The sequence below is a fragment of the Phoenix dactylifera genome, chromosome 14 (genome assembly GCF_009389715.1).
Source record: "Phoenix dactylifera cultivar Barhee BC4 chromosome 14, palm_55x_up_171113_PBpolish2nd_filt_p, whole genome shotgun sequence".
NCBI lineage: Eukaryota > Viridiplantae > Streptophyta > Magnoliopsida > Arecales > Arecaceae > Phoenix > Phoenix dactylifera.
Genome location: NC_052405.1, coordinates 14,896,024 through 14,917,627, shown reverse-complemented (window position 1 = coordinate 14,917,627; position 21,604 = coordinate 14,896,024). Strand labels below are relative to the sequence as shown.

At 43.4% G+C, this 21,604-nt stretch overlaps 3 protein-coding genes and 1 long non-coding RNA gene across 4 annotated transcripts; all 4 read left to right on the top strand.

Annotated features, from left to right (window-relative positions):
- The first annotated feature begins 470 nt into the window (after positions 1-470).
- LOC120113176 lies at positions 471-4,621 on the top strand. The gene is made up of 6 exons (XM_039133989.1): positions 471-655; positions 782-1,263; positions 1,378-1,794; positions 2,566-3,000; positions 3,288-3,981; positions 4,090-4,621. The coding sequence occupies exons 1-6, from the start codon at positions 471-473 to the stop codon at positions 4,619-4,621; spliced, it is 2,745 nt and encodes a 914-aa protein (XP_038989917.1).
- A 6,879-nt stretch (positions 4,622-11,500) lies between these two features.
- Positions 11,501-13,205, top strand: LOC120113161 (BTB/POZ and TAZ domain-containing protein 1-like). The gene is made up of 2 exons (XM_039133977.1): positions 11,501-12,207; positions 12,790-13,205. Exons 1-2 carry the CDS (start codon positions 11,920-11,922, stop codon positions 13,111-13,113), a joined length of 612 nt encoding a protein of 203 aa, XP_038989905.1. The 5' UTR covers positions 11,501-11,919; the 3' UTR covers positions 13,114-13,205.
- A 2,229-nt stretch (positions 13,206-15,434) lies between these two features.
- LOC120113160 lies at positions 15,435-16,784 on the top strand. The gene is made up of 2 exons (XR_005514978.1): positions 15,435-16,023; positions 16,653-16,784. It is a non-coding gene; the product is annotated as an uncharacterized LOC120113160 (long non-coding RNA).
- A 510-nt stretch (positions 16,785-17,294) lies between these two features.
- On the top strand, positions 17,295-18,733 carry LOC120113175. The gene is made up of 2 exons (XM_039133988.1): positions 17,295-18,600; positions 18,690-18,733. The coding sequence occupies exons 1-2, from the start codon at positions 17,295-17,297 to the stop codon at positions 18,731-18,733; spliced, it is 1,350 nt and encodes a 449-aa protein (XP_038989916.1).
- The last annotated feature ends 2,871 nt before the right edge of the window (positions 18,734-21,604 follow it).

Below are 21,604 nucleotides of genomic sequence, written 5' to 3'. Positions count from 1 at the left end.
TATTCTGTTTGGATAAATTTTTAAAATATTTTCACTGAATCAGAATGTCGCCTCGCCGTGTCCGTAGCTTGAATCAGATGGTTGGGCGCTCTCGGGGAGGAGCCCCCACTAACCAAGCGGGCGAGGCATCGCATAACTCAGGGCCCCAGAGTCAATCAACTCCAGAAGCTGCTGCCGGAAATCAAACTCGGGTGCTCGAACTGATCGAGGAGGTCGTCGGGTTAGTACGCCAACAGAGGCAACAACCTCAGCAACCAATCCAGCAGGATGTTGCTCCTCCTGAGCAAAGAAGAAGTATAGCAGAATTCAAGAGAATGGCACCTTCGGCTTTTAAAGGCATTACTAGTCCTCAAGAGGCCGAAACCTGGATAGATGAAATGGAGAAAGCTTTCAAGGCAATGGAGTGCACCGATGAAGAGAAGGTCAGATTTGCCACCTATATGCTTCAGGACCGAGCTCATCATTGGTGGATGTCTGTGGAGCGCACATTGGCACCCGAGCAGGAGGCACTTACCTGGCAAAGATTCCGCACAGCATTCTACTCCAAGTATTTTCCCTCCAGTCGCCTGAGGGAGCTAGAGAGGGAATTTCTCAATCTGAATCAAGGAACTATGACTGTGGATGAGTATGAGGCAGAGTTTGACAGGCTATCTCGGTTTGCTCCCACCCTCGTCATGAATGCAGAGTCCCGGATGAGGAGATTTGAAGAAGGATTGAAGCCTCACTTACGTCGGAGTTTGGCCACAATACACTCGACGAACTATGATGATCTGGTAGACAGGGCTAAGAATCTGGAAATTGTCTGGAAAGAAACATATGATGACAAAGATAGGAAACAAAAGAAGAGAAGCAGAGATTATGATGCTCGCAGTGGACAGAATTCTAGCAAGACTGCAAAATCACATAACCAATCTTGGCAATCAGGGAAGCAAGGATCTTATGGAAAAACTATTCAGCAAGAGAAGCAAAAGTGTGATGCTTGTGGTGGTATGCATAAGACTGAACACTGTAGACAATTATCCGGTGCCTATTTCCGATGCGGCCAGCAGGGTCATAAGGTAGCTGAGTGTCCTCAACAGGACCTTCGATCAGTTCAGAGGCCTCAAACTACAAGAACCCAGCAAGTGCAACCTCCTCCTGCTTTGGCTCAGTCAGCTCAGCCTTCTTCTCCTAAGCAGCAGAAAGGGGGGAGACCACGCACACAAGGACGTATTTATGCATTGACTCAGCAGGATGCTCAGGCATCCAACACTGTGGTGTCAGGTACATTTCCAGTTGCTTCTGTTTATGCTCATACATTATTTGATTCTGGCGCTACGCATTCCTTTGTGTCATCTACATTTGTGCAAAAACATGACCTGCCGTGTGTGTAACTAGAGCATGATTTGCATGTTAGCACTCCTGCCGGGAGCGGGATGATTGGTAATCAGGTCTGCAAGACTTGTCCAGTTCAGATAGTGGGTAGAGACTTGCCTATTGACTTGATAGTTATAGATATGCATGACTTTGACATAATCCTCGGTATGGACTGGTTAGCATCATATTTTGCCACCATTAACTGCCATGAAAAACGGGTAAACTTCCGGATTCCAGGAGACACTGAATTCAGCTTCATGGGCAGTGGTGCATATACCTCCCCTCAGATTGTTTCTGCTATGCAAATCAAACGACTACTTAGAAAGGGGAGTGTGGCATATATTGCCACAGTGGTTGACACTAGACAGTCAGATCAAAAATTGGAAGATATTTCAGTAGTAAATGAATACTCTGATGTCTTTCCAGAAGACCTTCCTGGCTTGCCACCAGATAGAGAAATTGAATTTGCAATTGATTTGATCCCTGGTACCACACCAATCTCTAAGACCCCCTATAGAATGGCTCCAGCTGAAATGAAAGAATTAAAGGAGCAGTTGCAGGATCTTCTTGATAAGGGTTTCATCAGACCTAGTGTCTCTCCTTGGGGAGCTCCAGTCTTATTTGTAAAGAAGAAGGATGGTAGCATGAGATTATGTATTGATTACCGAGAAATAAATAGGGTAACGGTAAAGAATAAGTATCCTCTACCAAGAATAGATGACTTATTTGATCAGTTAAAGGGTGCTCAGGTATTTTCCAAAATTGATCTTCGTTCTGGGTACCATCAGTTAAAGATAAGAGCTGAAGATGTGCCAAAAATTGCTTTTTGTACTCGGTATGGGCACTATGAATTTTTGGTCATGCCTTTTGGACTGACAAATGCCCCTGCAACTTTTATGGATCTGATGAACAGGGTGTTCAGACCCTTTCTGGACAAATTTGTAGTGGTCTTTATTGATGACATCTTGATCTATTCTGGGAGTCAGGCCGAGCACGAGTAGCATTTGAGGTTAGTACTGGAAATCCTAAGGCAAGAGCAGTTGTATGGTAAGCTGAAGAAAAGTGAATTTTGGCTAGACAGTGTAATGTTCCTAGGGCATGTAATATCTAAAGAGGGTATCTATGTGGATCCAAAGAAGATCGAGGCAGTGGTCAGCTGGAGCAGGCCCAACAGTGTTACTGAGATTCGCAGTTTCTTGGGCCTAACAGGATATTACAGACGATTTGTTGAGGGTTTTTCCTCTATTGCTGCACCTTTAACTCGACTAACTCGTAAAGAAGTTAAGTTCGAGTGGTCAGATAAATGTGAACAGAGCTTCCAGGAGCTTAAACAACGTTTGGTGTCAGCTCCCATCCTTACCCTTCCTTCTAGTGGTGAAGATTATACAATCTACAATGATACCTCAAAGAAAGGATTGGGTTGTGTGCTGATGCAGAATGATAAGGTGATTGCCTATGCTTCTCGACAATTAAAGTCATATGAGGAGAACTACCCTGTTCATGATCTTGAACTTGCTGCTGTTGTGTTTGCATTAAAAATTTGGAGACATTATTTATATGGTGAATCTTGTAAGGTGTATACGGATCACAAAAGTTTGAAATACCTTTTTACCCAGAAGGAACTAAACATGGACAGAGAAGATGGTTAGAGTTACTAAAGGATTATGATTTGTCTATCCACTACCATCCGGGAAAAGCAAATGTGGTGGCAGATGCACTGAGTAGAAAATCCACTGGTAGTATTGCTACCTTACTCACCTCTCAGATGAGAATTCTGGAAGATCTGAGGAGATCAGAAATTGAGGTATGTTGGCATGACCCTGATGCACGTTTGGCAAACCTACGTGTCCAACCTACCTTGATAGAGAGGATCAGGACTGCTCAAGCAGATGACCCTTAGTTACAAAAGCTTAGAAGTAATATTGAATCAGGTTCTCAGTCAAAGTTCAGACTTCATAAGGATGGATCATTGAGATACGGGAACAGAATTTATATTCCAAATAACTCTGATTTAAAGAATGAAATTATGAGGGAAGCTCATAATACTGGATATACAGTGCATCCTGGGGGTACTAAGATGTATAAGGATTTGAAAGGTATATTTTGGTGGAATAATATGAAGAGAGAAATTGCACAGTTTGTGGCTCAGTGTTTGACTTGTCAGCAAGTTAAAGCAGAGCATCAAAGACCGGCAGGGTTGTTGCAGCCCCCACTTCCTGAATGGAAGTGGAAACACATCACTATGGACTTCGTCTCCGGATTACCTCGCACTCCTAGAGGTTATGATGCTATATGGGTGATTGTGGATAGATTGACAAAGTCGGCACACGTTTTGGCTTTCAAAGTAGGAATGACCTTAGAAAAGTTTGCAGAGCTCTACATTGAACAAATAGTGAGGTTGCATGGAGTACCCGTATCCATCGTTTCTGATAGGGACTCGCGGTTTGTATCTCACTTTTGGGGTAGTTTGAATAAAGCTTTGGGGACCACTCTGAGCTTCAGCACCGCTTTCCACCCTCAGACTGATGGCAAATCAGCAAGAACCATTCAGACCTTGGAAGATATGCTAAGAGCTTGTGTAATGGATATGAAAGGTTCTTGGGATTGTCACTTGCCTTTGGTCGAGTTTGCATATAATAACAGTTACCAGGCAAGTATTCAAAAGGCACCTTATGAGGCTCTATATGGAAGAAAGTGTAGATCACCTATCTGTTGGGATGATGTTGGTGAAAGAAAAATTATGGGCCCCGAGATTGTGCAACAAACAGTAGAGAAGATCCAGCTGATCAGGGAACGCCTCAGGATAGCTCAGAGCAGACAGAAGAGTTATGCAGATAATAGAAGAAGGGAATTGGAATTTCAGATTGGAGATCATGTGTTTCTGAGAGTGTCGCCTACTAAAGGGGTGATGCGATTTGGAATACGCGGAAAACTCAGTCCACGCTATGTGGGCCCTTTTGAGATTCTGAAAAGAGTAGGAGCTGTGGCATACAAATTGGCGCTCCCACCTTCATTGTCCGGAGTTCATAATGTTTTTCATGTTTCTATGTTAAGGAAGTATATTCCAGATATAAGCCATGTGGTAGAAGTGGCTCCCTTGCAGTTTAGAGAAGATTTGACATATCCTGAGCAGCCTGTACGTGTGGTTGATATAAGGGAACAAGTGTTGAGAAGGCGCACGATTTCTTATGTTAAGATCCAGTGGAGCAATCACTCTGAACGTGAGGCTACGTGGGAACTGGAGGACGAGATGAAGGAAAAATAACCAAACCTTTTTGCAAGCTAAGGTATATTAAATTTTGAGGACGAACATTTTCTAAGGGGGAGAGAATGTGAGATATGGCGCTGAAGTCGGCAGCCCCAGCCGACTTCAGCCCCGTTCCCGTTCTTGGAAGACCGGAACAGAGGATCGCGATTGCGATCCTCTCCGGTTCCTCCGGGGACAAACAAGGCAATCGCGGCGCCCTCCCTCCGATCGATCCACAGCCAATCTCGGCCGCGGATTCCTCTCGGCCGCCGCGATTCATGCGGCGGAGAGCCGTCGCAAGGGGGTAATAAAAAACCCCAGCCCTCCTCCCTAGGGCACCTCCGAGCTCCACCTCCTCTTCCTCTCTTCCCTCCTCCTCCTCTCCTTGGTGACCGGCATCCTCTTCCCGACTGTGCGCCGCCCGGACTCCCTCGTGGCCTGCCTCTGTTCCGAGATCCATCTCGGTTCCAAGCACTGCTGCCGCCGCCGCTTGTCCACCGAATCGAGCAGCCGTGGCCGGGATCTGCCTCTCCGTCGACCGCCGGTGAGCCTCCCTCCTCTTTTGCCCTTGATTCCATGCCGAACAGCCCGATTTCTCTCTCTGTTTCGACCCCAAACTGAGATCTCTCTCGGTCTTTTTCTTCCCCGTTAGCTGCCGCAGCGGCCGCCGGCCGTCCCCGCAGCCGGCTGGTCGTCGACCGAGGGGTGGCCTCCGGCCACCCCGCCGCCCCCTTCCTCTTCCGCTCTCCCTATCGGTCTTCCCCTGCCGTGGGGGGGGGGGGTTGGGGAGGAAGAAGGCCCTACGGGCCGAACAGGGCCAAGCATGGGCCCTGTTCATCGTGGGCCCGAATTGGGCCCGGACCACTGTGGGCCCAACTTGGGCCCAGTTAAAAAAGAAGAAGAAGAAAACTCGAAACCCAAAATCCGAACCCGAAACCCAGTTCCGATCCGAACTAGAAACCCGGAACCCAAAGCCCGAACCCATTTGGCCGATAAATGAAATTTTGCAGATAAGCCCTTGACATTATGTTATTTCATACAAGGATCTTCTGTAATTTGTATTTGATCCTTATAGGAAGGATTTATTATATAAAGATCCCCAACTATATTTATTTAGTCCACTCAAGCTTTGTAGAATAGTACCCTGAAATTAAGTATTAGTCCCTGCAATAAATTTTATTGCATAAATGAACCAATTAGAAGCCAACCTTGGGGGCTCTATTTAGCTGGGTCTATGTGGGCCCATTGGACCGTGCCCGATATGGGTCCTATCGGGCCATGCCCATTATGGGCCAACTCTAGGCTCTGTTGGGCCGTGTCCAATAGTATTATTGTTGGATTTTGCAAAGTTCTGATATTAACAAGGAATTAATTAAATTTAAACAGGTAAACCTGATCCGCCTATCTGAAGTAGGGATTAAGCGAGAAGAAGTAAGTAACTTAATGCTTCCAAGTGCATTTCTCCAAATTATTTGGTAAAGTAATTTATTACTGGATTAAATTTTGAAATATGTTTTGTGTTTAGTAAAATGGGTCTGGCATATTAAATTTTATTTGAAAGTTATATTATATGCTCTGAATTGCGTGAAACATGCCTATACAGTTTATGAAATCTATTTTTATATTTATGCATTCTCAGCATGGCTATGATCTGTTCTGTTCTGTTCTGGCCCCGCCAATGGGGATTATACGTTGGACCTGTCGACTCGTAATCTGTGAGGAACCAGTTTCGACACTGTGCCACCGGTGATTAGAATAGTGGTTTCTGGACACCGTTGCCGCCGGTGACTAACAATAGTGGTTTCTGGCACTCTGTGCAACCCATGCCACTGGGTTACGTGGTCGTGGCCTATCATGTTGAGATTCTGGTATCAGAGTTTTCGAAAAAATGATAATAAGTTTTGAAAACAGCAAAACAGTGATATTTGTGATTGATTCCAGACATTATCCTGTATTTTGATCTGATATGCTCTGACCCCACTTTGGGTATTTTGTTGTTTACTGGGCTAGTGTAGCTCATTATTTTATTTTCTCTGTTTTTCAGATCCAGAGGCTTGATCGCACGGGATTGGGGAGTGCGTTAGATTTTTCGATGATTTCTTCGATTATGGGCATTTTAGTTAAATTAGTTTGGACATTTGAACTATGTTGGCATATGCTATTTTGAAATTTTGTAAGACCGCTTTTGAACAATTTAAATAATTATGTCATCTTTGAATAGTTGTATCTGCTTTGATATGATCTGCTGCCTTGCGCGCCCGTGCGGCCCGCAGTGCGGGCGTGCGGCGTCTGCCGCGCCTCGGGCTCGAGGCGTGACATGATCCTTTTTTATTTTTTGTACAAGGTTCGGCGGCAATGCCAGGACTAAAGTCCAGAAAAGTTTACACCCATAGAATCAGCTTACAAAATGTAATCCTAGCGAGTGCAGGATAGCAACCTGGTTGTCAATTACAAAGCCTCTGCTGATAAAATATATGTTGCTTGAAATGCAAAGCAAGCCTGTTTCCACGCAATGTCTTTGAACAGGATTGGCAACCTATTTCACTAAGCGATTTGGCATTCATCCTCGAAACAACTATGTTAAGAGGCTGCCTCAAGCCATAGTTGTGATACCTGAAATTGGAGAGTAGCACTGCCAGTCAGCCCAAGCTGGCATCATTTCAGCCAATGGCACATAAAATGAATGGCAGCAATTGCATTCAGCCCTTAACAACCAGATTTGATGGCCCTTTAACACAAATGCAGCAACTGCATTAGAGCCTCGAACTAACACATCGAAGTTAATTTTAGTGACACCAAGGGGATAGGGCTAACAACAACACATATCAATTATAATTTTGAGCTGGAGATTATGCAGAATAGCCACCCCAGGACCTTGATTGTGTCTGAATGAAATCATTAGCATAGGAAGCAATAACATCTATCATATAGCAATATGCAGATCTTACCAATTGATTTGAATTAGAGAACAGCTGTTGAAAAACTCCTTCAATCTTAGCTATCCACAGCCTCCATGCTATGCAAGCCATTAAAGAACGTGACCTCGTCTCTACCACGGTGTCGGCTAACATAATTGGTAGTAACTGGAAAGAGAAAGGCTGAATTTGTTGGCCTAGCCGTGCTAATAGGGGTGAAGGTAGATAGGATAATATCTGTCCGAATCTATTTTCGTATCCAAAACCATCCCAATATGGATAAATATTTGAGCATCCGACTAATGTCGATATCTATATCCATATCCGTCAAAGAAAAATAGATATAATTATGGGATATCTCTCTAGCCTGCTAAAATATTATTTTAAATAAACAAAATCGCAGTCCCCTATTATGTTGTCTTCTTCACATTTTTTCTTTTAATTAAAAAAAATAAAATCGGTTATACAAAAAAAAAAAACATGATAGTTTCTTGCCATGCTCAGGAACCTTTTGGCGAAAGAGCCAAATAGATGCTTATTCTTTCAAAAAACAAGAAATAGATGAAAAAAAGGTTAATTCATGGACAAAATAAAATTGAATATAGCAGTCAGGAAAGAATATTCACAACTAGTGTTGCTGACTGACGATTTTCGTTTTCTTTTTTAAGTACTGATTGAAAAATCTTTAATTTTATATATATATATATATATATATATATATATATATATATATATATATATATATATATATATATATATATATATGCAAGTTGATAAATCGTTTTTATTTTTAACTACTATTACATTTTTTTGTGAGAGAGAGAGTTTTCAATTCTTGAATTATTTTTAACTATTATATAGATTATTATATATTATTTAGTCTGTCGACAAAATAAAAGTAGGAATTTTGAGTGGCCATGACATGTGTGTGCAGTCTAGTGTCCATATGTTTCATTGGCCCCACTTGCCATACAAGACCATCATATACATCAATAGTACGCGAGTGCAGACTAGAATTAACTCATCCAATAAAGAAAATTACAAATCTAAACTATATAATATGTGAATTCCTTTTCTAAAAATATATAGTACATAATCTTTTAGAAACAATTGCATATTTACATACAATTATCTTATACCTTTAGATCTAAACATAATGGATGCTTGGTAGAACTATTGCATTCTCAATTCCATGCATTCCCCGAGATACATGAAAGTTGGAGTTATATTGATTGGAAAGGCATGTGAAACCACCATTAGTGATCATAGATGTTGTGGTTCAAATCTAGCCCGAGGGTGACCACGCCGGTGGAGCTGAGGGAGTCGCCGGTGCTGGAAAAGGAAAAACAGGAGCCACCTCCTGCGCGACGGCCGCGGAGCTGTACAAAGCCTCACCGATGTTCCCGGTGAGGATCCTCCGACGATCAAGTTAGAGTAAGTAAATTTGACCCAGCCAAAAGGTCCCTTAGAAATTACCTGATCGAGCTATTTATAGCCTCGGTAGAGTGGCCCAGGTGAAGGAGGTACTGTCAGCCCTCATCATGAGGGGGCGTGGCTCTGAGCCGGACGACGCGCAGCTCAGGCTGGCTGGTGGCGTGCGGTACAGCCCGTTCTTGAGAACGGTAGGGTGTTGACAGTCACAGCAGGGTATGGCCGGAATAGTCAACGTGTCGTCTGACTGCTGCTGGCCGGTTATGGAGATATGACACGGTAGTGTGGTGAAGTACGGCCATAAGTGGGCGTAGGTCCGCATATGGGTGTGGTTGTTGGCAAGGCCGAGCTCGTTAAGTAGTCGTGTCATGCGTTTGACGAGGTCGGCTGGGCGGGTGCTGGAAGTAGCTCGGCTTCTCGGATTCCGAGATGTGCTCGGTGGAATGCCCCGAGCTCGAGGGTCGGAACGTATTGCTGAGGTTGATGCCCCGAGCTTAGCTAGGGCGGGTCGACGATTGTTTGAAGGTACCCCGAACTTAGTCGGGGGAGTCGGCGAATGTCTGGAGTTGGTGGAGCTTTCAATGGAGTTCCGAGGACGAGCTAGCCCTAGGCCGAAGTGAAGGTTTAGCCAATTAGTGTAGACATTTACTGGGCCGCAACTGGGCAGTCTTTTAGTTGTGGGCTGGACGATCCACTTTTCCCTCTATCAATAAAAAATACATACTTGGGATGGAATTGCATCCCTAAGCATTATTACTTTAATAGTAGAGTGTAGAGATGGGGATGCAGGAAGTTTGGTTTACTGATAAGTATAGTTCTAGGTTGATAAATGGACTAGGTTCACCAGGCATGTCAAATTGGATAAATTAATCAAAAAAATATAATCAATAAAAATAAATGTGATATAGGATCAAAATGCATGGCCTAAGGACTTCAATTTTCAAAGGAAGTGATGAGAATTAAATAGGAACCCATGTGCTTAATTAAAGAAATAGTGAAAATAGAAAGTGGATAATTACAATGCAGAATAGGATGATTGAGAATACAATAGAAATTCTTGTAGATATTGAGATACGTCAAACTTTTGTATCTAAGATTACTACTACCAAGAAATATAGTTAGAGTTCGAAGAGACACTTAACATCGAATAATACCCTGCGGCAGTTTAAATATGTGAGAAAGAAACCATCTAATCCCTTTCATTTTCATATATCCAGGAATTCTGCAACCATATTGGGATCATTTGCGGTGCATGTTTTATAGTACAAGATTGCACAGCCTTTGTAGCTATCATGTCATCCATCTTGGAGATGGGCGATAATTGTTTATACTTAAGATATGCCATGTTTGGCACCTTATACGATCTTCTCTATTTCCGAGTTGAATGCCACTCATTCATCTTTGAAATGGATGACGTGATAGCTATCCAGAATTGTAGCAGTGAAAAACACCCACTTAGTAACAACTTTATTAACTGAATTATCTATTTTTAGTTTTTACAAAGAAGATAGACAAAAATGGACTCTATGCCAAGTCATTGGTACCCAACTCTCAGTGATTTTGCCAATGGAATTAGCTGGCTTTTGTTTGATAATTAAGTAGAAAGATAAGGAAAGATTGGAACCCGGCTCATTAATAGCCATTCTCTAGCAACTTGACTAACAGAAATAGTTATTATCCTCCTTCTAAACCTATCTTTATCTGTAAACTTTCAGAAGTTTAAATAATCACTTTAATGGACAACTACCCTCCATCTTTGTTAGAACCAATTGAGTGGTTGGTGAAACTGCGTGTCACGCGAAATCATAAAAAATTGCTTGAGATTATTACGAAGCAACACACCATGTTACTTTTTAGGACAAACAAAATTATATATCTTCCATGTTATAAGATGGAGGTTTCATTTGCCTCCATTAAGATGGATTTCTTACAACCTTTTCCAAAACCGAGCAGTCCACTTCCCATGCTAAAATGAACTTTTATAAAAACACTCTCAAAGGCCGGGTCATGCTATCAAACCATAACCAATTGAAAAATAAAACAAGTAGAACGAAGCATGGTAGATTACAAAGCCTTTGTATCTAATATTTTATAGCATATTAAAGTAGATAACTAACACGATCAGCAGAGGCAATATAGAGCCCCCAAGCCACACCCGAGGAATAACAGAATAAATCAAAAAAAAAAAAGAGAAGCCACATTTCAAAAAAAAAAAAAAAAAACTTTTTTTTATTATTTATAGTAAAATAAATAATTCTGGGTGTTTTATCCTCCTTCCATGCATAACAATCGAACTTAAAATTTGTTTCGTTTTGTTATTTTTTCCCCCGCAAGTCTCAACTGCATCGGTTGTTTTCCGACTGTTCTTCTCCATGTCCTATTTTTTTTATATAACAAACTCTTGGTAGGATTCCAAAAGCCTCATTCAATCATCCGAAGGGGGTGAAGAGAAGAAGAAGTATTGTTTTCTCATACATGATGAATTCAGCCAATGCTAATAGCTTCCGGCGACGGCATGAGGCCGGCAACGAGTTCGTGCTGCCGGCCGACGTCCAAATTGTCACCTCCGGCGGCCGGAGCATCCCGGCCCATTCCGCCATTCTGGTATTAACTCCGTCTCCTCCAAAATTCCATCGTGGTCTCTTAGTTTGTCTAGCTTCCACTGCATGCTCTTTGGGATCCAACGTTCACTATGTTATTTCGCATGCAGGCTTCGGCTTCGCCGGTGCTGGAAAAGATGCTGTACCGATGCCGGATAAGCTGGAATTCGCAAAGAATAATCCGCATCTTGGGTGTCCCCTGCGATGCGGTGCTCGCCTTGGTCCAGTTCTTCTACTCCTCCAGGTACAAACTCGACGCAAACTAATGGATTCCAATGCAATAATTTGATTGGAATACAAGAGCAAGTTGAATGATGGGTGTGACGGCGATCGCAGAACTGCATGGAGATCGAGGGAGGGGGAGGAGGCGATGAAGAAATATGGCATGCATCTGCTGGTGCTGTCTCATGCGTACCAGGTGAAACGGCTGAAGAGATGGTGCGAGGAGGGGGTGGCGGCGAGGCTGCGGGCGGAGGTGGTGGTGGATGTGCTGAAACTGGCCAAGCTTTGCGACGCGCCGTGGTTGTACCAGCGGTGCATGAGGCTGGTGGCCAAGGATTTTGCCGCGGTGACGCAGTCGGAGGGATGGCGCTTCATCCAGAAGCATGATCCATTGCTCGAGCTGGAGATCCTGCAGTTCCTCCAAGATGCAGACCAGGTTTTGTTTATTCCTTCATGGGTTGACATGGTGGAAAACATAATCTTCTTATCACGTTTTAATCTAGGGAGAAATTCAAATGAGTAAAGTACTGTAAGTTTAGCTTGAAAAATATAATATTGGTTCATGTACTGCTTCATATCTTGTGTTCATGCATGTGTTTGGCTTGAGACCATTGCTTGGGTAATGGTACAAGGCTTGGAGGAAAAGCAAAACATGAAGGGATAATTACAATTCTATCAAAGAAAAAAAGGGAGGAAAGCTAATGCACTGTTCATGAATGTAAGCAACAAGTAGAACCTCTCACTGTTTTAAATAAAAAATAAAGGAGTTGGACTTTAAAGAAAGCACCAATTTTCTTGGTTCATTGTAATTAACTAACCAAATTGCATCACAAATTACTTGATCAATTCTTGCGAGATGAAGACTTGCTTTGTATGCACATTGCTCGATTTAGCATAATTTCAAAAGATAATTTAGATGAATCTAGTCTAATTGTTTAGGTGGTGCTATTCAAAGTTGACATCGAGAACTGCAAAGTTGTTGATTATTCGCAATCTTTATGATGTCTAATGTTTGCAGAGGAAGAAGAGATGGATGAGAGAAAAGAGAGATCAAGAGATGTGCCAACTACTGAGTGAGGCAGTGGAGTGCCTCCAACACATCTGCAGTGATGGTTGCACAGTTGTGGGGCCCCATGATGGCAAGCCTCCAAGTAGGAGCAAGGGCCCTTGCAAATTTCACACGTGTGGAGGGCTACAGCTCCTCATTTGCCACTTTGCCACGTGCAGCAGGAAACTGTCCCCTGGAGGTTGCACCCACTGTAAGCGCATGTGGCAGCTCCTTCAGCTCCACTCCTCCATCTGTGACCAATCCAACTCTTGCAAGGTTCCCCTCTGCAAGTGAGTGGAACTCCATATGCCATCTTTTACCCCTCTTTTATGTTGGTAGTGTTTCACTCAAAGTTTATTAGCTGATATTTCTATTTATTTAATGCAGGCAATTTAGATTGAAGATGCAAATGGATGGCAAAGTAGATGTGGCATGGAGGCTTCTGGAGAAGAAGGTGATTACTGCTAGAGTGATGTCTACTTTGGCCAGCAGAAGGAGACCAGAAGAAGTCCAAAAGACATGGTTAAGATACAGAGGCACAAAGTGACTTCCCATCATTCAGATTTTTGTTTATTTTCCTTTTTTTTTCATTCTTTAGAACAAAACAATGTTTGTTCTATACTGAATCTTTGTTCTTTTGTACTCTCATTGCATTTATTTTTTCTATATTCTCTGTTGTGGGATTTTGGCTCATACTTTATGAAACTTATTGAAGTCTGATGCAGATGACTTGATTAATTAAGCTCAACTTGCTGACAGATGTGTTGTATATTTTTTAGTGGGGTGATGTACATGCAATGATAGAATCACAAACTATATTGGGCAATTGCTCAGATCCAAGAGACCGGGGAGGCGATGGATTGATGTCGGCGCTGGAGAGGAGAGGAGAGCTAGGGCATCGAGAGGGGTTTGAGATGGGGATCGGTTTTGAAATGGTTTTGGCCTCCGACGACGCTTATAAGCATCGTCGTAAGTCTGTTTTTCCACAACGCTTAAAAAGCGTCGTCGATTCCAAATCTCTACCGACGTTTTTTTGAAAGCGTCGGCATAATTTCGCGCTCTAGGAAAATTTTCCGACGCTTTTTCCTAGCGTCGGAAAATATTATTTTTCCTGTAGTGCAACTATGATATATGTTATCCTAGTAGTAGAAGCATTCTGATATGTGCACCATGGTTTCATTGGATGCTTTACATGTTTTTACCCACCAATGCCAAGAAGGGGACTTTTGCTTGTGGAATCTTTTGAATGGTGGATCAAAGATATAGAACCCTAAAAAGAGTCCCTCCTACTAAATTCCCTATAGTTTCTTTCCCTCCACATAGTTTAAAAGCGTAGATATGAATAGGTTCTAGGAAGCACAAATCTCTCTAATCATCCATAGAACTCACATGGTGTTGGAAGTAGCTCTGATGCCAAAAGAACTATATCATGTCTACATGGAATGAAAAAGTCAAATAATGTATGGAAAAGTCAATGCAGATTATAACAATGCCAGCTATAAAGCTCCAAATATTTTCAACCATTGATTTTATGAAATGCTAGCGAACTAGACCTAAAGCAAGAGAAGATTCGTGCCGAGTACACCATTGTTTAAGGAATTGGAAGAAGGATCTGATAGAACAGACGACAAGGTTTGTTACATCCTACATCAAAAATTTAGAAAAGTGAAGTAGCTTCTAAATTCTAAAAGATTTAAAAGACATAAAGTGCCTCTTCATCATTGAGAGGCCAATGGAACCTACAAACTAGCTATATAGAAATTTAAGTAAACACAAATCCAACCTCATCTTCATTGTAAAAGGAATCTATATCCCCTTACAAGAAGCATGATATGAAAGAAAGAGAGTTTAATATTCAGTTCAGACAAGACCAAAGATTGATGCTGTAAACAACTCTGGTAATCATCGTGTGAAGATCCGACTGAAGTCGGCAAGGAGTGCCGACTTCAGTTGGTTCTCGTGGTCATCCCCACGACGACCACGCCGGCCGAACGGCCCGCGAATCTCCCGCAAACCCCCTCTCTTCCTCTCTCTCTTCGTGAAAAGGGTTGAGAAACCCTCAGAGGAGCCCCATCCCTCCCCACCCCTCTAAAAATTTAAGCTTTTTCCTCTTCCGCCGGAGCCACTGTCGTCGCCGGAGCCGCCATCGCCGCCGGAGAACCCACTCGTCGAAGACCGGAGGTGAGCAAGACAACATAGATCTATTTTTTTTTATGAATTTAAAGGAGAGAAACGATGGGAAATCAGTGGGTTTTACTTCCCCTGTTTTGGGGAATTTTCTTTGTGAGATTCGGCCGGCCGACGGCGGCCTGCCGGGGTCAATCCGGCCGAGATGAGTTCGGCCGGAGGTGGCGAACGGGGGTTGGGCTTCCCAGCCCCGACCTCCCTCTCTTTCTTCCTTTTCTTCTTCTCCTTCTTCTCTTCTTCTTCCCGTCTGGCGCCGCCTGTGAAGGTGGGGTAGCCGGCGGCGGCTGGCCGAGCGCCGCCGCCGAGGGCCACGGTCGGCCGCCGAGGGCCGACCGAAACCACCAGCCACCCCCCCCCCCCCCCTCCCTTCTTCCTTTCCTCTTCTTCTTCTTCTTCTTCTTCTTCTTCTTCTCTTCCTTCTTCTTCTTCTCTTTCTTCTTCTTCTTCTTCTTTATTCGGCCTGGGTTTTTCCTTGCTTTGAGATCCGTGCCTCACTTGTGAACCAGACCTTGAACCGGGTTTAAACTGTGAACCGGTTCCACCTACTCCGTGAATTGGGTTTGATCTGGGTTTGAGTGAATGGGTTTTGATTAGGGTCTAAATCTGAGTCAGGAATTTGGGTTAGCCTGATGTGAGGATAATCTGGTTCATTAAGATTTGATCTGATCTGGTCTGATCAGATCTGGTTTGGGCTAGGGAACTGTTCTTGGGCTGAGTTGGGCCTGATTGGATCTGTGGGCTGGTTTGGGTTGGGCCCGAAATCTGATCTGAACCTGTTATCTGGTTTGGTTCAATTGGGCCTAATCTGTGTTGGGCCACAATTGACTTGGGTTTAAAGGGTTCTGATTTTAGGGTCTATGTTTGATCTTAGGGGCCCATTCTTGGATCTATGAACTTAGGAGTTTAAGGAATTGGAAATAGTTTAAAATTATGTTTCTTAGTTAATTAAATAATTAATGTTTATGTTTTAAACAGGGGTTCGTGATATATGTGACAGGGATTCTTAAGCGAACCCAGGTAGGTGACCTATTGCTTTAAAGTAGAATTTTAACATGTATCTTGCATATGTTGATGTTATGTTTTATTATTGGCATTATGTGTTAGATTTAAAATTAAATATTTAATTTCATAAATTGTTATGCGCTTTACTGTGGGGAGTATGATTATGATTTTGATATAGAAAGTTGATTTATTGATTTTCAAAATCCGCGTGACTATAGTCTAGACCCCGCCAATGGGATGATACGTTGGCCCTGTCGACTTGTACTGAGGAACTAGTTCCGACACCGCGACCACCGGTGATAGAATAGTGGCGGCACAGGGGTGCGTTTTGCTCTTCGGAGCGGCTCGGTGGAGCGTGAGTTTGGCACCAGGGGGTGCGGCACAGTGGTGCGTTGGCTCAGTGGAGCGGCTCTTCGGAGAGTTGTATTGGCACTTCGGTGTAACCATGCCACTGGGTGATGTGGCCGTAGTCATGCGGTTGAGTTATTTTGAGTCTCGGATTGGGTTTACAGATTATTGTGTGGATTTTTGGATTTATGTGTTTAGCTGCTTTTATATGCATTATGACATGTTATATGACGACTTTATTGCATGATGTCGCCTACTGAGCTGTTAGCTCACTCCTACTATTTACATTTTTGCAGGTGATGATATATGATTATGGGGATTACGGGACGGAGTGATCATGATGTAGTTAGCTAGTGGATATAGACTTTCTCTTTTGACTTATGTATATATGGACATTTGATCTGAAAACTGGAATTTATTTTTAATTAGTTATTAATAGTTGATCTGATTTATCTGCCTTGCGTGCCTGCGGGGTCCGCCCTATAGGTGCGCGGCGTCTACTCGCGCCCCGGGCCCCGGGTTCGGGGCGTGACAGATTTATTGGTATCAGAGCATAGGTTAAAGATCACTAGGGACATTAAAACAAAATCATAATAAATATAATAATAAATAATAATAATTAAAAAAAAAACTTAGGAATATAGGGACACATGTGAAGAAATGAGAGTGGGGTAGAAAATCTTATGGGTCGGTGAATCTAACACTAATGATGTGTATTCGAAAAAAAAAAAAAAAAACTTAGGAATATAGGGACACATGTAAAGAAATGAGAGTGGGGTAGAAAATCTTATGGGTGGATGGATCCAACACTAATGATGTGTTATTAAAAAAAAAAAAAAGGGAATATAGGGACACATGTGAAGAAATGATAGTGGAGTAGAAAATTTTACAGTGGATGGATCTAACCCTGATGTTGTGTTATTTGTGTATGTATCAGCATGCCGCCCCGCCGTGCACGTGTGGCACCTCGCCGCCTGATCGAGACTATCGGGAGTGATCCAGCCACTTCTCATCCGACTGAGAGAGTCCAGGAGGATGAGGCTGATCAGACAGTACTGAATGGACCAGATCATGGCCAGGAGAGCAGGATGGGAGGTCCGACCCAGGTGATGGAGCTGATCAGAGAGGTCGTTGGGTTAGTCCGACAGCAGAGGGGACCACAGCAGCTATTTCCCTCTGCTAGTTCTTCAGATCAGGGGAGGAGTATAGCAGAGTTCAGGAAGTTAGCTCCTCCGGCCTTCAAGGGAACTACCGATCCCCAAGAGGCCGAATGGTGGATAGATGAGATGGAGAAGGCCTTCAGGGCCATGGGTTGTACTGAGGAGGAGAAGATCAGATTTGCCACCTATATGCTTCAAGACCGGGCTCATCATTGGTGGGAGTCTGTAGAGAGGACCATGATGCAGGATGCAGGATCTGTGACCTGGCCGGGATTCCGCATGGCCTTCTACTCCAAGTATTTCCCTTCCAGTCGTATCAGGGAGCTGGAAAGGGAGTTTCTGAGCCTCTCTCAGGGGAGTATGACTGTGGAGGACTATGAGGCTGAGTTTGATCGGTTGTCCCGTTTTGCACCATCTCTTGTCCAAGACCCTAAATCTAGGATGAGTAGATTTGAGGAAGGACTGAGGCCTCGCCTGCATCAGAGTTTAGCTGCTGTTCACTCGACTGATTATGATGACCTAGTTGACAGAGCTAAAAATATGGAGATCATCTGGAAGGAGACACAGGATGCTCAGAAAGGGAAGTCGAAGAGGACCAGGGACTTTGATTCTGACGGTGAGCGGCATCTGCGCCGACCTATGCAGTTCCGTCCAGGAGCAGGGCAGCGAGTTCCATATGGGAGGACTGCACCGGATCGCAGGGGGATATCAGGAGTGTGCTTCAGGTGTGGCCAGACTGGACATAGAGCTGTTGAGTGTCGTCAGACACGACCTGGTATTGGAGCATATTTCAGGTTTGGTCAGCAGGGCCACCGGATAGCTGAGTGCCCTCAGACTCAGACTTTTTCTGGAGTTTGTTTCGGGTGTGGTCAGCCAGGTCACAGGATTTCCAGTTGTCCTCGTACCAGATCCGCACAGAGGCCACCGACTTCTATAGCTCCTCAACGACAGACTTCCTTCACTCCAGTACAGGCTACCCAGTCAGCTGTCCCCAGGCAGCAAAGGGGAGGAGGATCTCGTACCCAGGGACGAGTTTATGCACTGACCCAGCAGGATGCTCAGGCATCCAACACTGTAGTGACAGGTACAGTGTTAGTATCTTCCACTTATGCTTATGTGTTATTTGATTCTGGTGCTACGCATTCTTTTATCTCATCTTCATATGTGCATAAGTGCGATTTACACTACTCTTCCTTAGAGAGGGAATTATGTATTAGTACTCCAGCTGGGGTTACGATGACAGTTAGTCAGATCTGCATTTCCTGTCCAGTACTAGTTGAGGATAGAGATTTGAGAGCTAATTTGATTGTTATGAATTTACGTGACTTTGATGTAATCCTGGGTATGGATTGGTTGGCTGCATACCACGCTACCATAGACTGTTTTCTGAAGAGGGTGACTTTCCGGATCCCGGGTACTGATGAGTTCAGTTTTATGGGTGATGACTGGGGTGTCTCTTCTCAGGTAGTGTCTGCTATGCAGGGCATAAGATCTCTTAGAAAGGAGTTTCCCATCTTTATGGCCGCAATTGCAGATTCTGAGCAGTCTGAACAGAGAATTGAGGATATACCAGTAGTCAGTGAGTACCCTGATGTCTTTCCTAATGATCTGCCTGGCTTACCTCCTGATAGAGATGTCGAGTTTGCTATTGATATAATCCCTGGTACTGCACCTTTGTCTAAAGCTCCTTATAGAATGGCCCCTGCTGAACTAAAGGAGCTGAAGGACCAATTACAGGAGCTATTGGATCTAGGTTTCATTCGACCTAGTGTCTCTCCTTGGGGTGCTCCAGTATTATTTGTCAGAAAGAAAGATGGTAGCATGAGACTGTGTATTGATTACCGGGAAATTAATAAAGTGACTATTAAGAATAGGTACCCTCTACCCCGGATTGATGATTTATTTGACCAGCTTCAGGGTGCTCAGGTATTTTCCAAGATTGATCTTCGATCTGGATATCATCAGCTGAGGATAAAAGAGTCTGACATAGCCAAGACTGCCTTCCGTACCAGGTATGGACACTATGAGTTCCTTGTGATGCCTTTTGGTTTGACTAATGCACCAGCAGCGTTTATGGACCTGATGAACAGAGTATTTAAGCCTTTTCTGGATAAATTTGTCATAATATTTATTGATGATATTCTGATATATTCAAGGAGTCAGGCAGAGCATGAGCATCACTTGAAGATTGTTTTGGAGACTCTGAGGCAGAATCAGTTGTATGGTAAATTAAAGAAATGTGAATTTTGGTTGGACAGGGTGATGTTTTTGGGGCATGTTATCTCTAAGGATGGAATTATGGTTGACCCAAAGAAGATTGAAGCTGTGGTTGACTGGAGCAGACCGAGTAATGTGTCTGAGATTCGCAGCTTTCTTGGACTAGCCGGTTATTACAGAAGGTTTGTGGAGGGCTTCTCTAGTATTGCTGGACCCCTGACTCGACTCACTCGCAAAGGAGTAAAGTTTGAATGGTCGGATCAGTGTGAGAAAAGTTTCAAGGAATTGAAACACCGTCTAGTATCAGCACCTATTCTGACCCTACCAGTTACCGGTACTGATTTTACCATTTACAGTGATGCTTCCAAGAAGGGTTTGGGTTGTGTGTTAATGCAAAATGGGAAGGTTATTGCTTATGCCTCCCGACAGCTTAAGCCCTATGAAGAGAATTATCCCACTCATGATCTTGAGCTTGCAGCTGTGGTTTTTGCCTTAAAGATCTGGAGACATTATCTGTATGGAGAGACATGCCAGGTATTCACTGATCATAAAAGTTTGAAGTATCTTTTCACTCAGAAGGAGCTGAACATGAGACAGAGAAGGTGGCTGGAATTACTGAAGGATTATGATTTATCTATACATTATCACCCTGGGAAGGCAAATGTGGTAGCAGATGCTCTAAGTAGAAAATCTTCAGAAAATGTTGCAGCCTTGATTACTACTCAGAGAAATATCCTGGAGGATCTGAGAAGGGCAGAAATAGAGGTATATCTGCAGGATGCTACCTTAAAGTTGGCAAACTTGCGAGTCCAGCCTACACTCATTGACAGAATTAAGGCAGCGCAAGTGGATGACTCTCGGCTCCAGAAGATCAAGAAAGATGTTGAGTCTGGATCTCAGCCTGATTTTCATATACATGAGGATGGCTCATTGAGGTTCATTGGCAGAGTTTGTGTTCCAGATGATCCTAGTCTGAAGAAGGAAATTGTTGCCCAGTAGATACAACCCAAGAGGGGGGGTGAATTGGGTCTTTTAAAACTTTTATGCTACTTCTAAAACTTTTTGATTTACTATGCTAAGTTGTATAGATGCACAGTGAAAGTTAAACCTAGCAAGGGTTTGATGTATAGACTTCGACTTGATTAAATATGCTTGCAACTAAAGGATGTGCGGATAAGAATTAAGCAAGCAATTTATCTAAGTAAGTAAGTGTGTTAGTTAGACAATAACTAAAGGCATTACAAACACAAAGGACATATAGTGGTTCGGTGCACCCCAGCACCTACATCCACTCCCCAAGACCTCTTGGGAATTTCACTATAATCCTACCGATTACAGCCGGTTGTTTTACAAGCTCACAACCCAACTTGTTGTTTTACGAGCGCACAACGAACTCGGTCGGTTTTTCCAGGCTCACCGACTAGAACCAACCCGATTGTTTTTCCGGGATCACAATCAAACCCTTACACGTTGGTTTTACCCTCGGCTCACCAACAAACCTATCACCGTTGGTTTTCCCTTTGGCTCACCAACAAACCTTAACACCGTTGGTTTTTCTTTGGCTCACCAACAAACCTTAACCCCTTGATTCAATCCCTTGATTGAATCAAGTTACAAGATATTAAAACAAAGTATAAAACAAAACAAAGCTTCTTTAACAAGCAAATATGACAATATAAACAAATAGAGTAAAGAGAAGTCCTCAAACGAGTTTTGAAGATGGAGGAGCTCGGCTTCTTCTTTACTTGATCCTCCTCTGATTTGGCATGAAGTAGAGGATCCCCGAGGCAGCACACGGATGGAGAGGAAGCTTTCGGATTCACTTGGATGCTCTTCTTCTCTCTATTTCGTTTTGGATGGCCCTTTTGTGC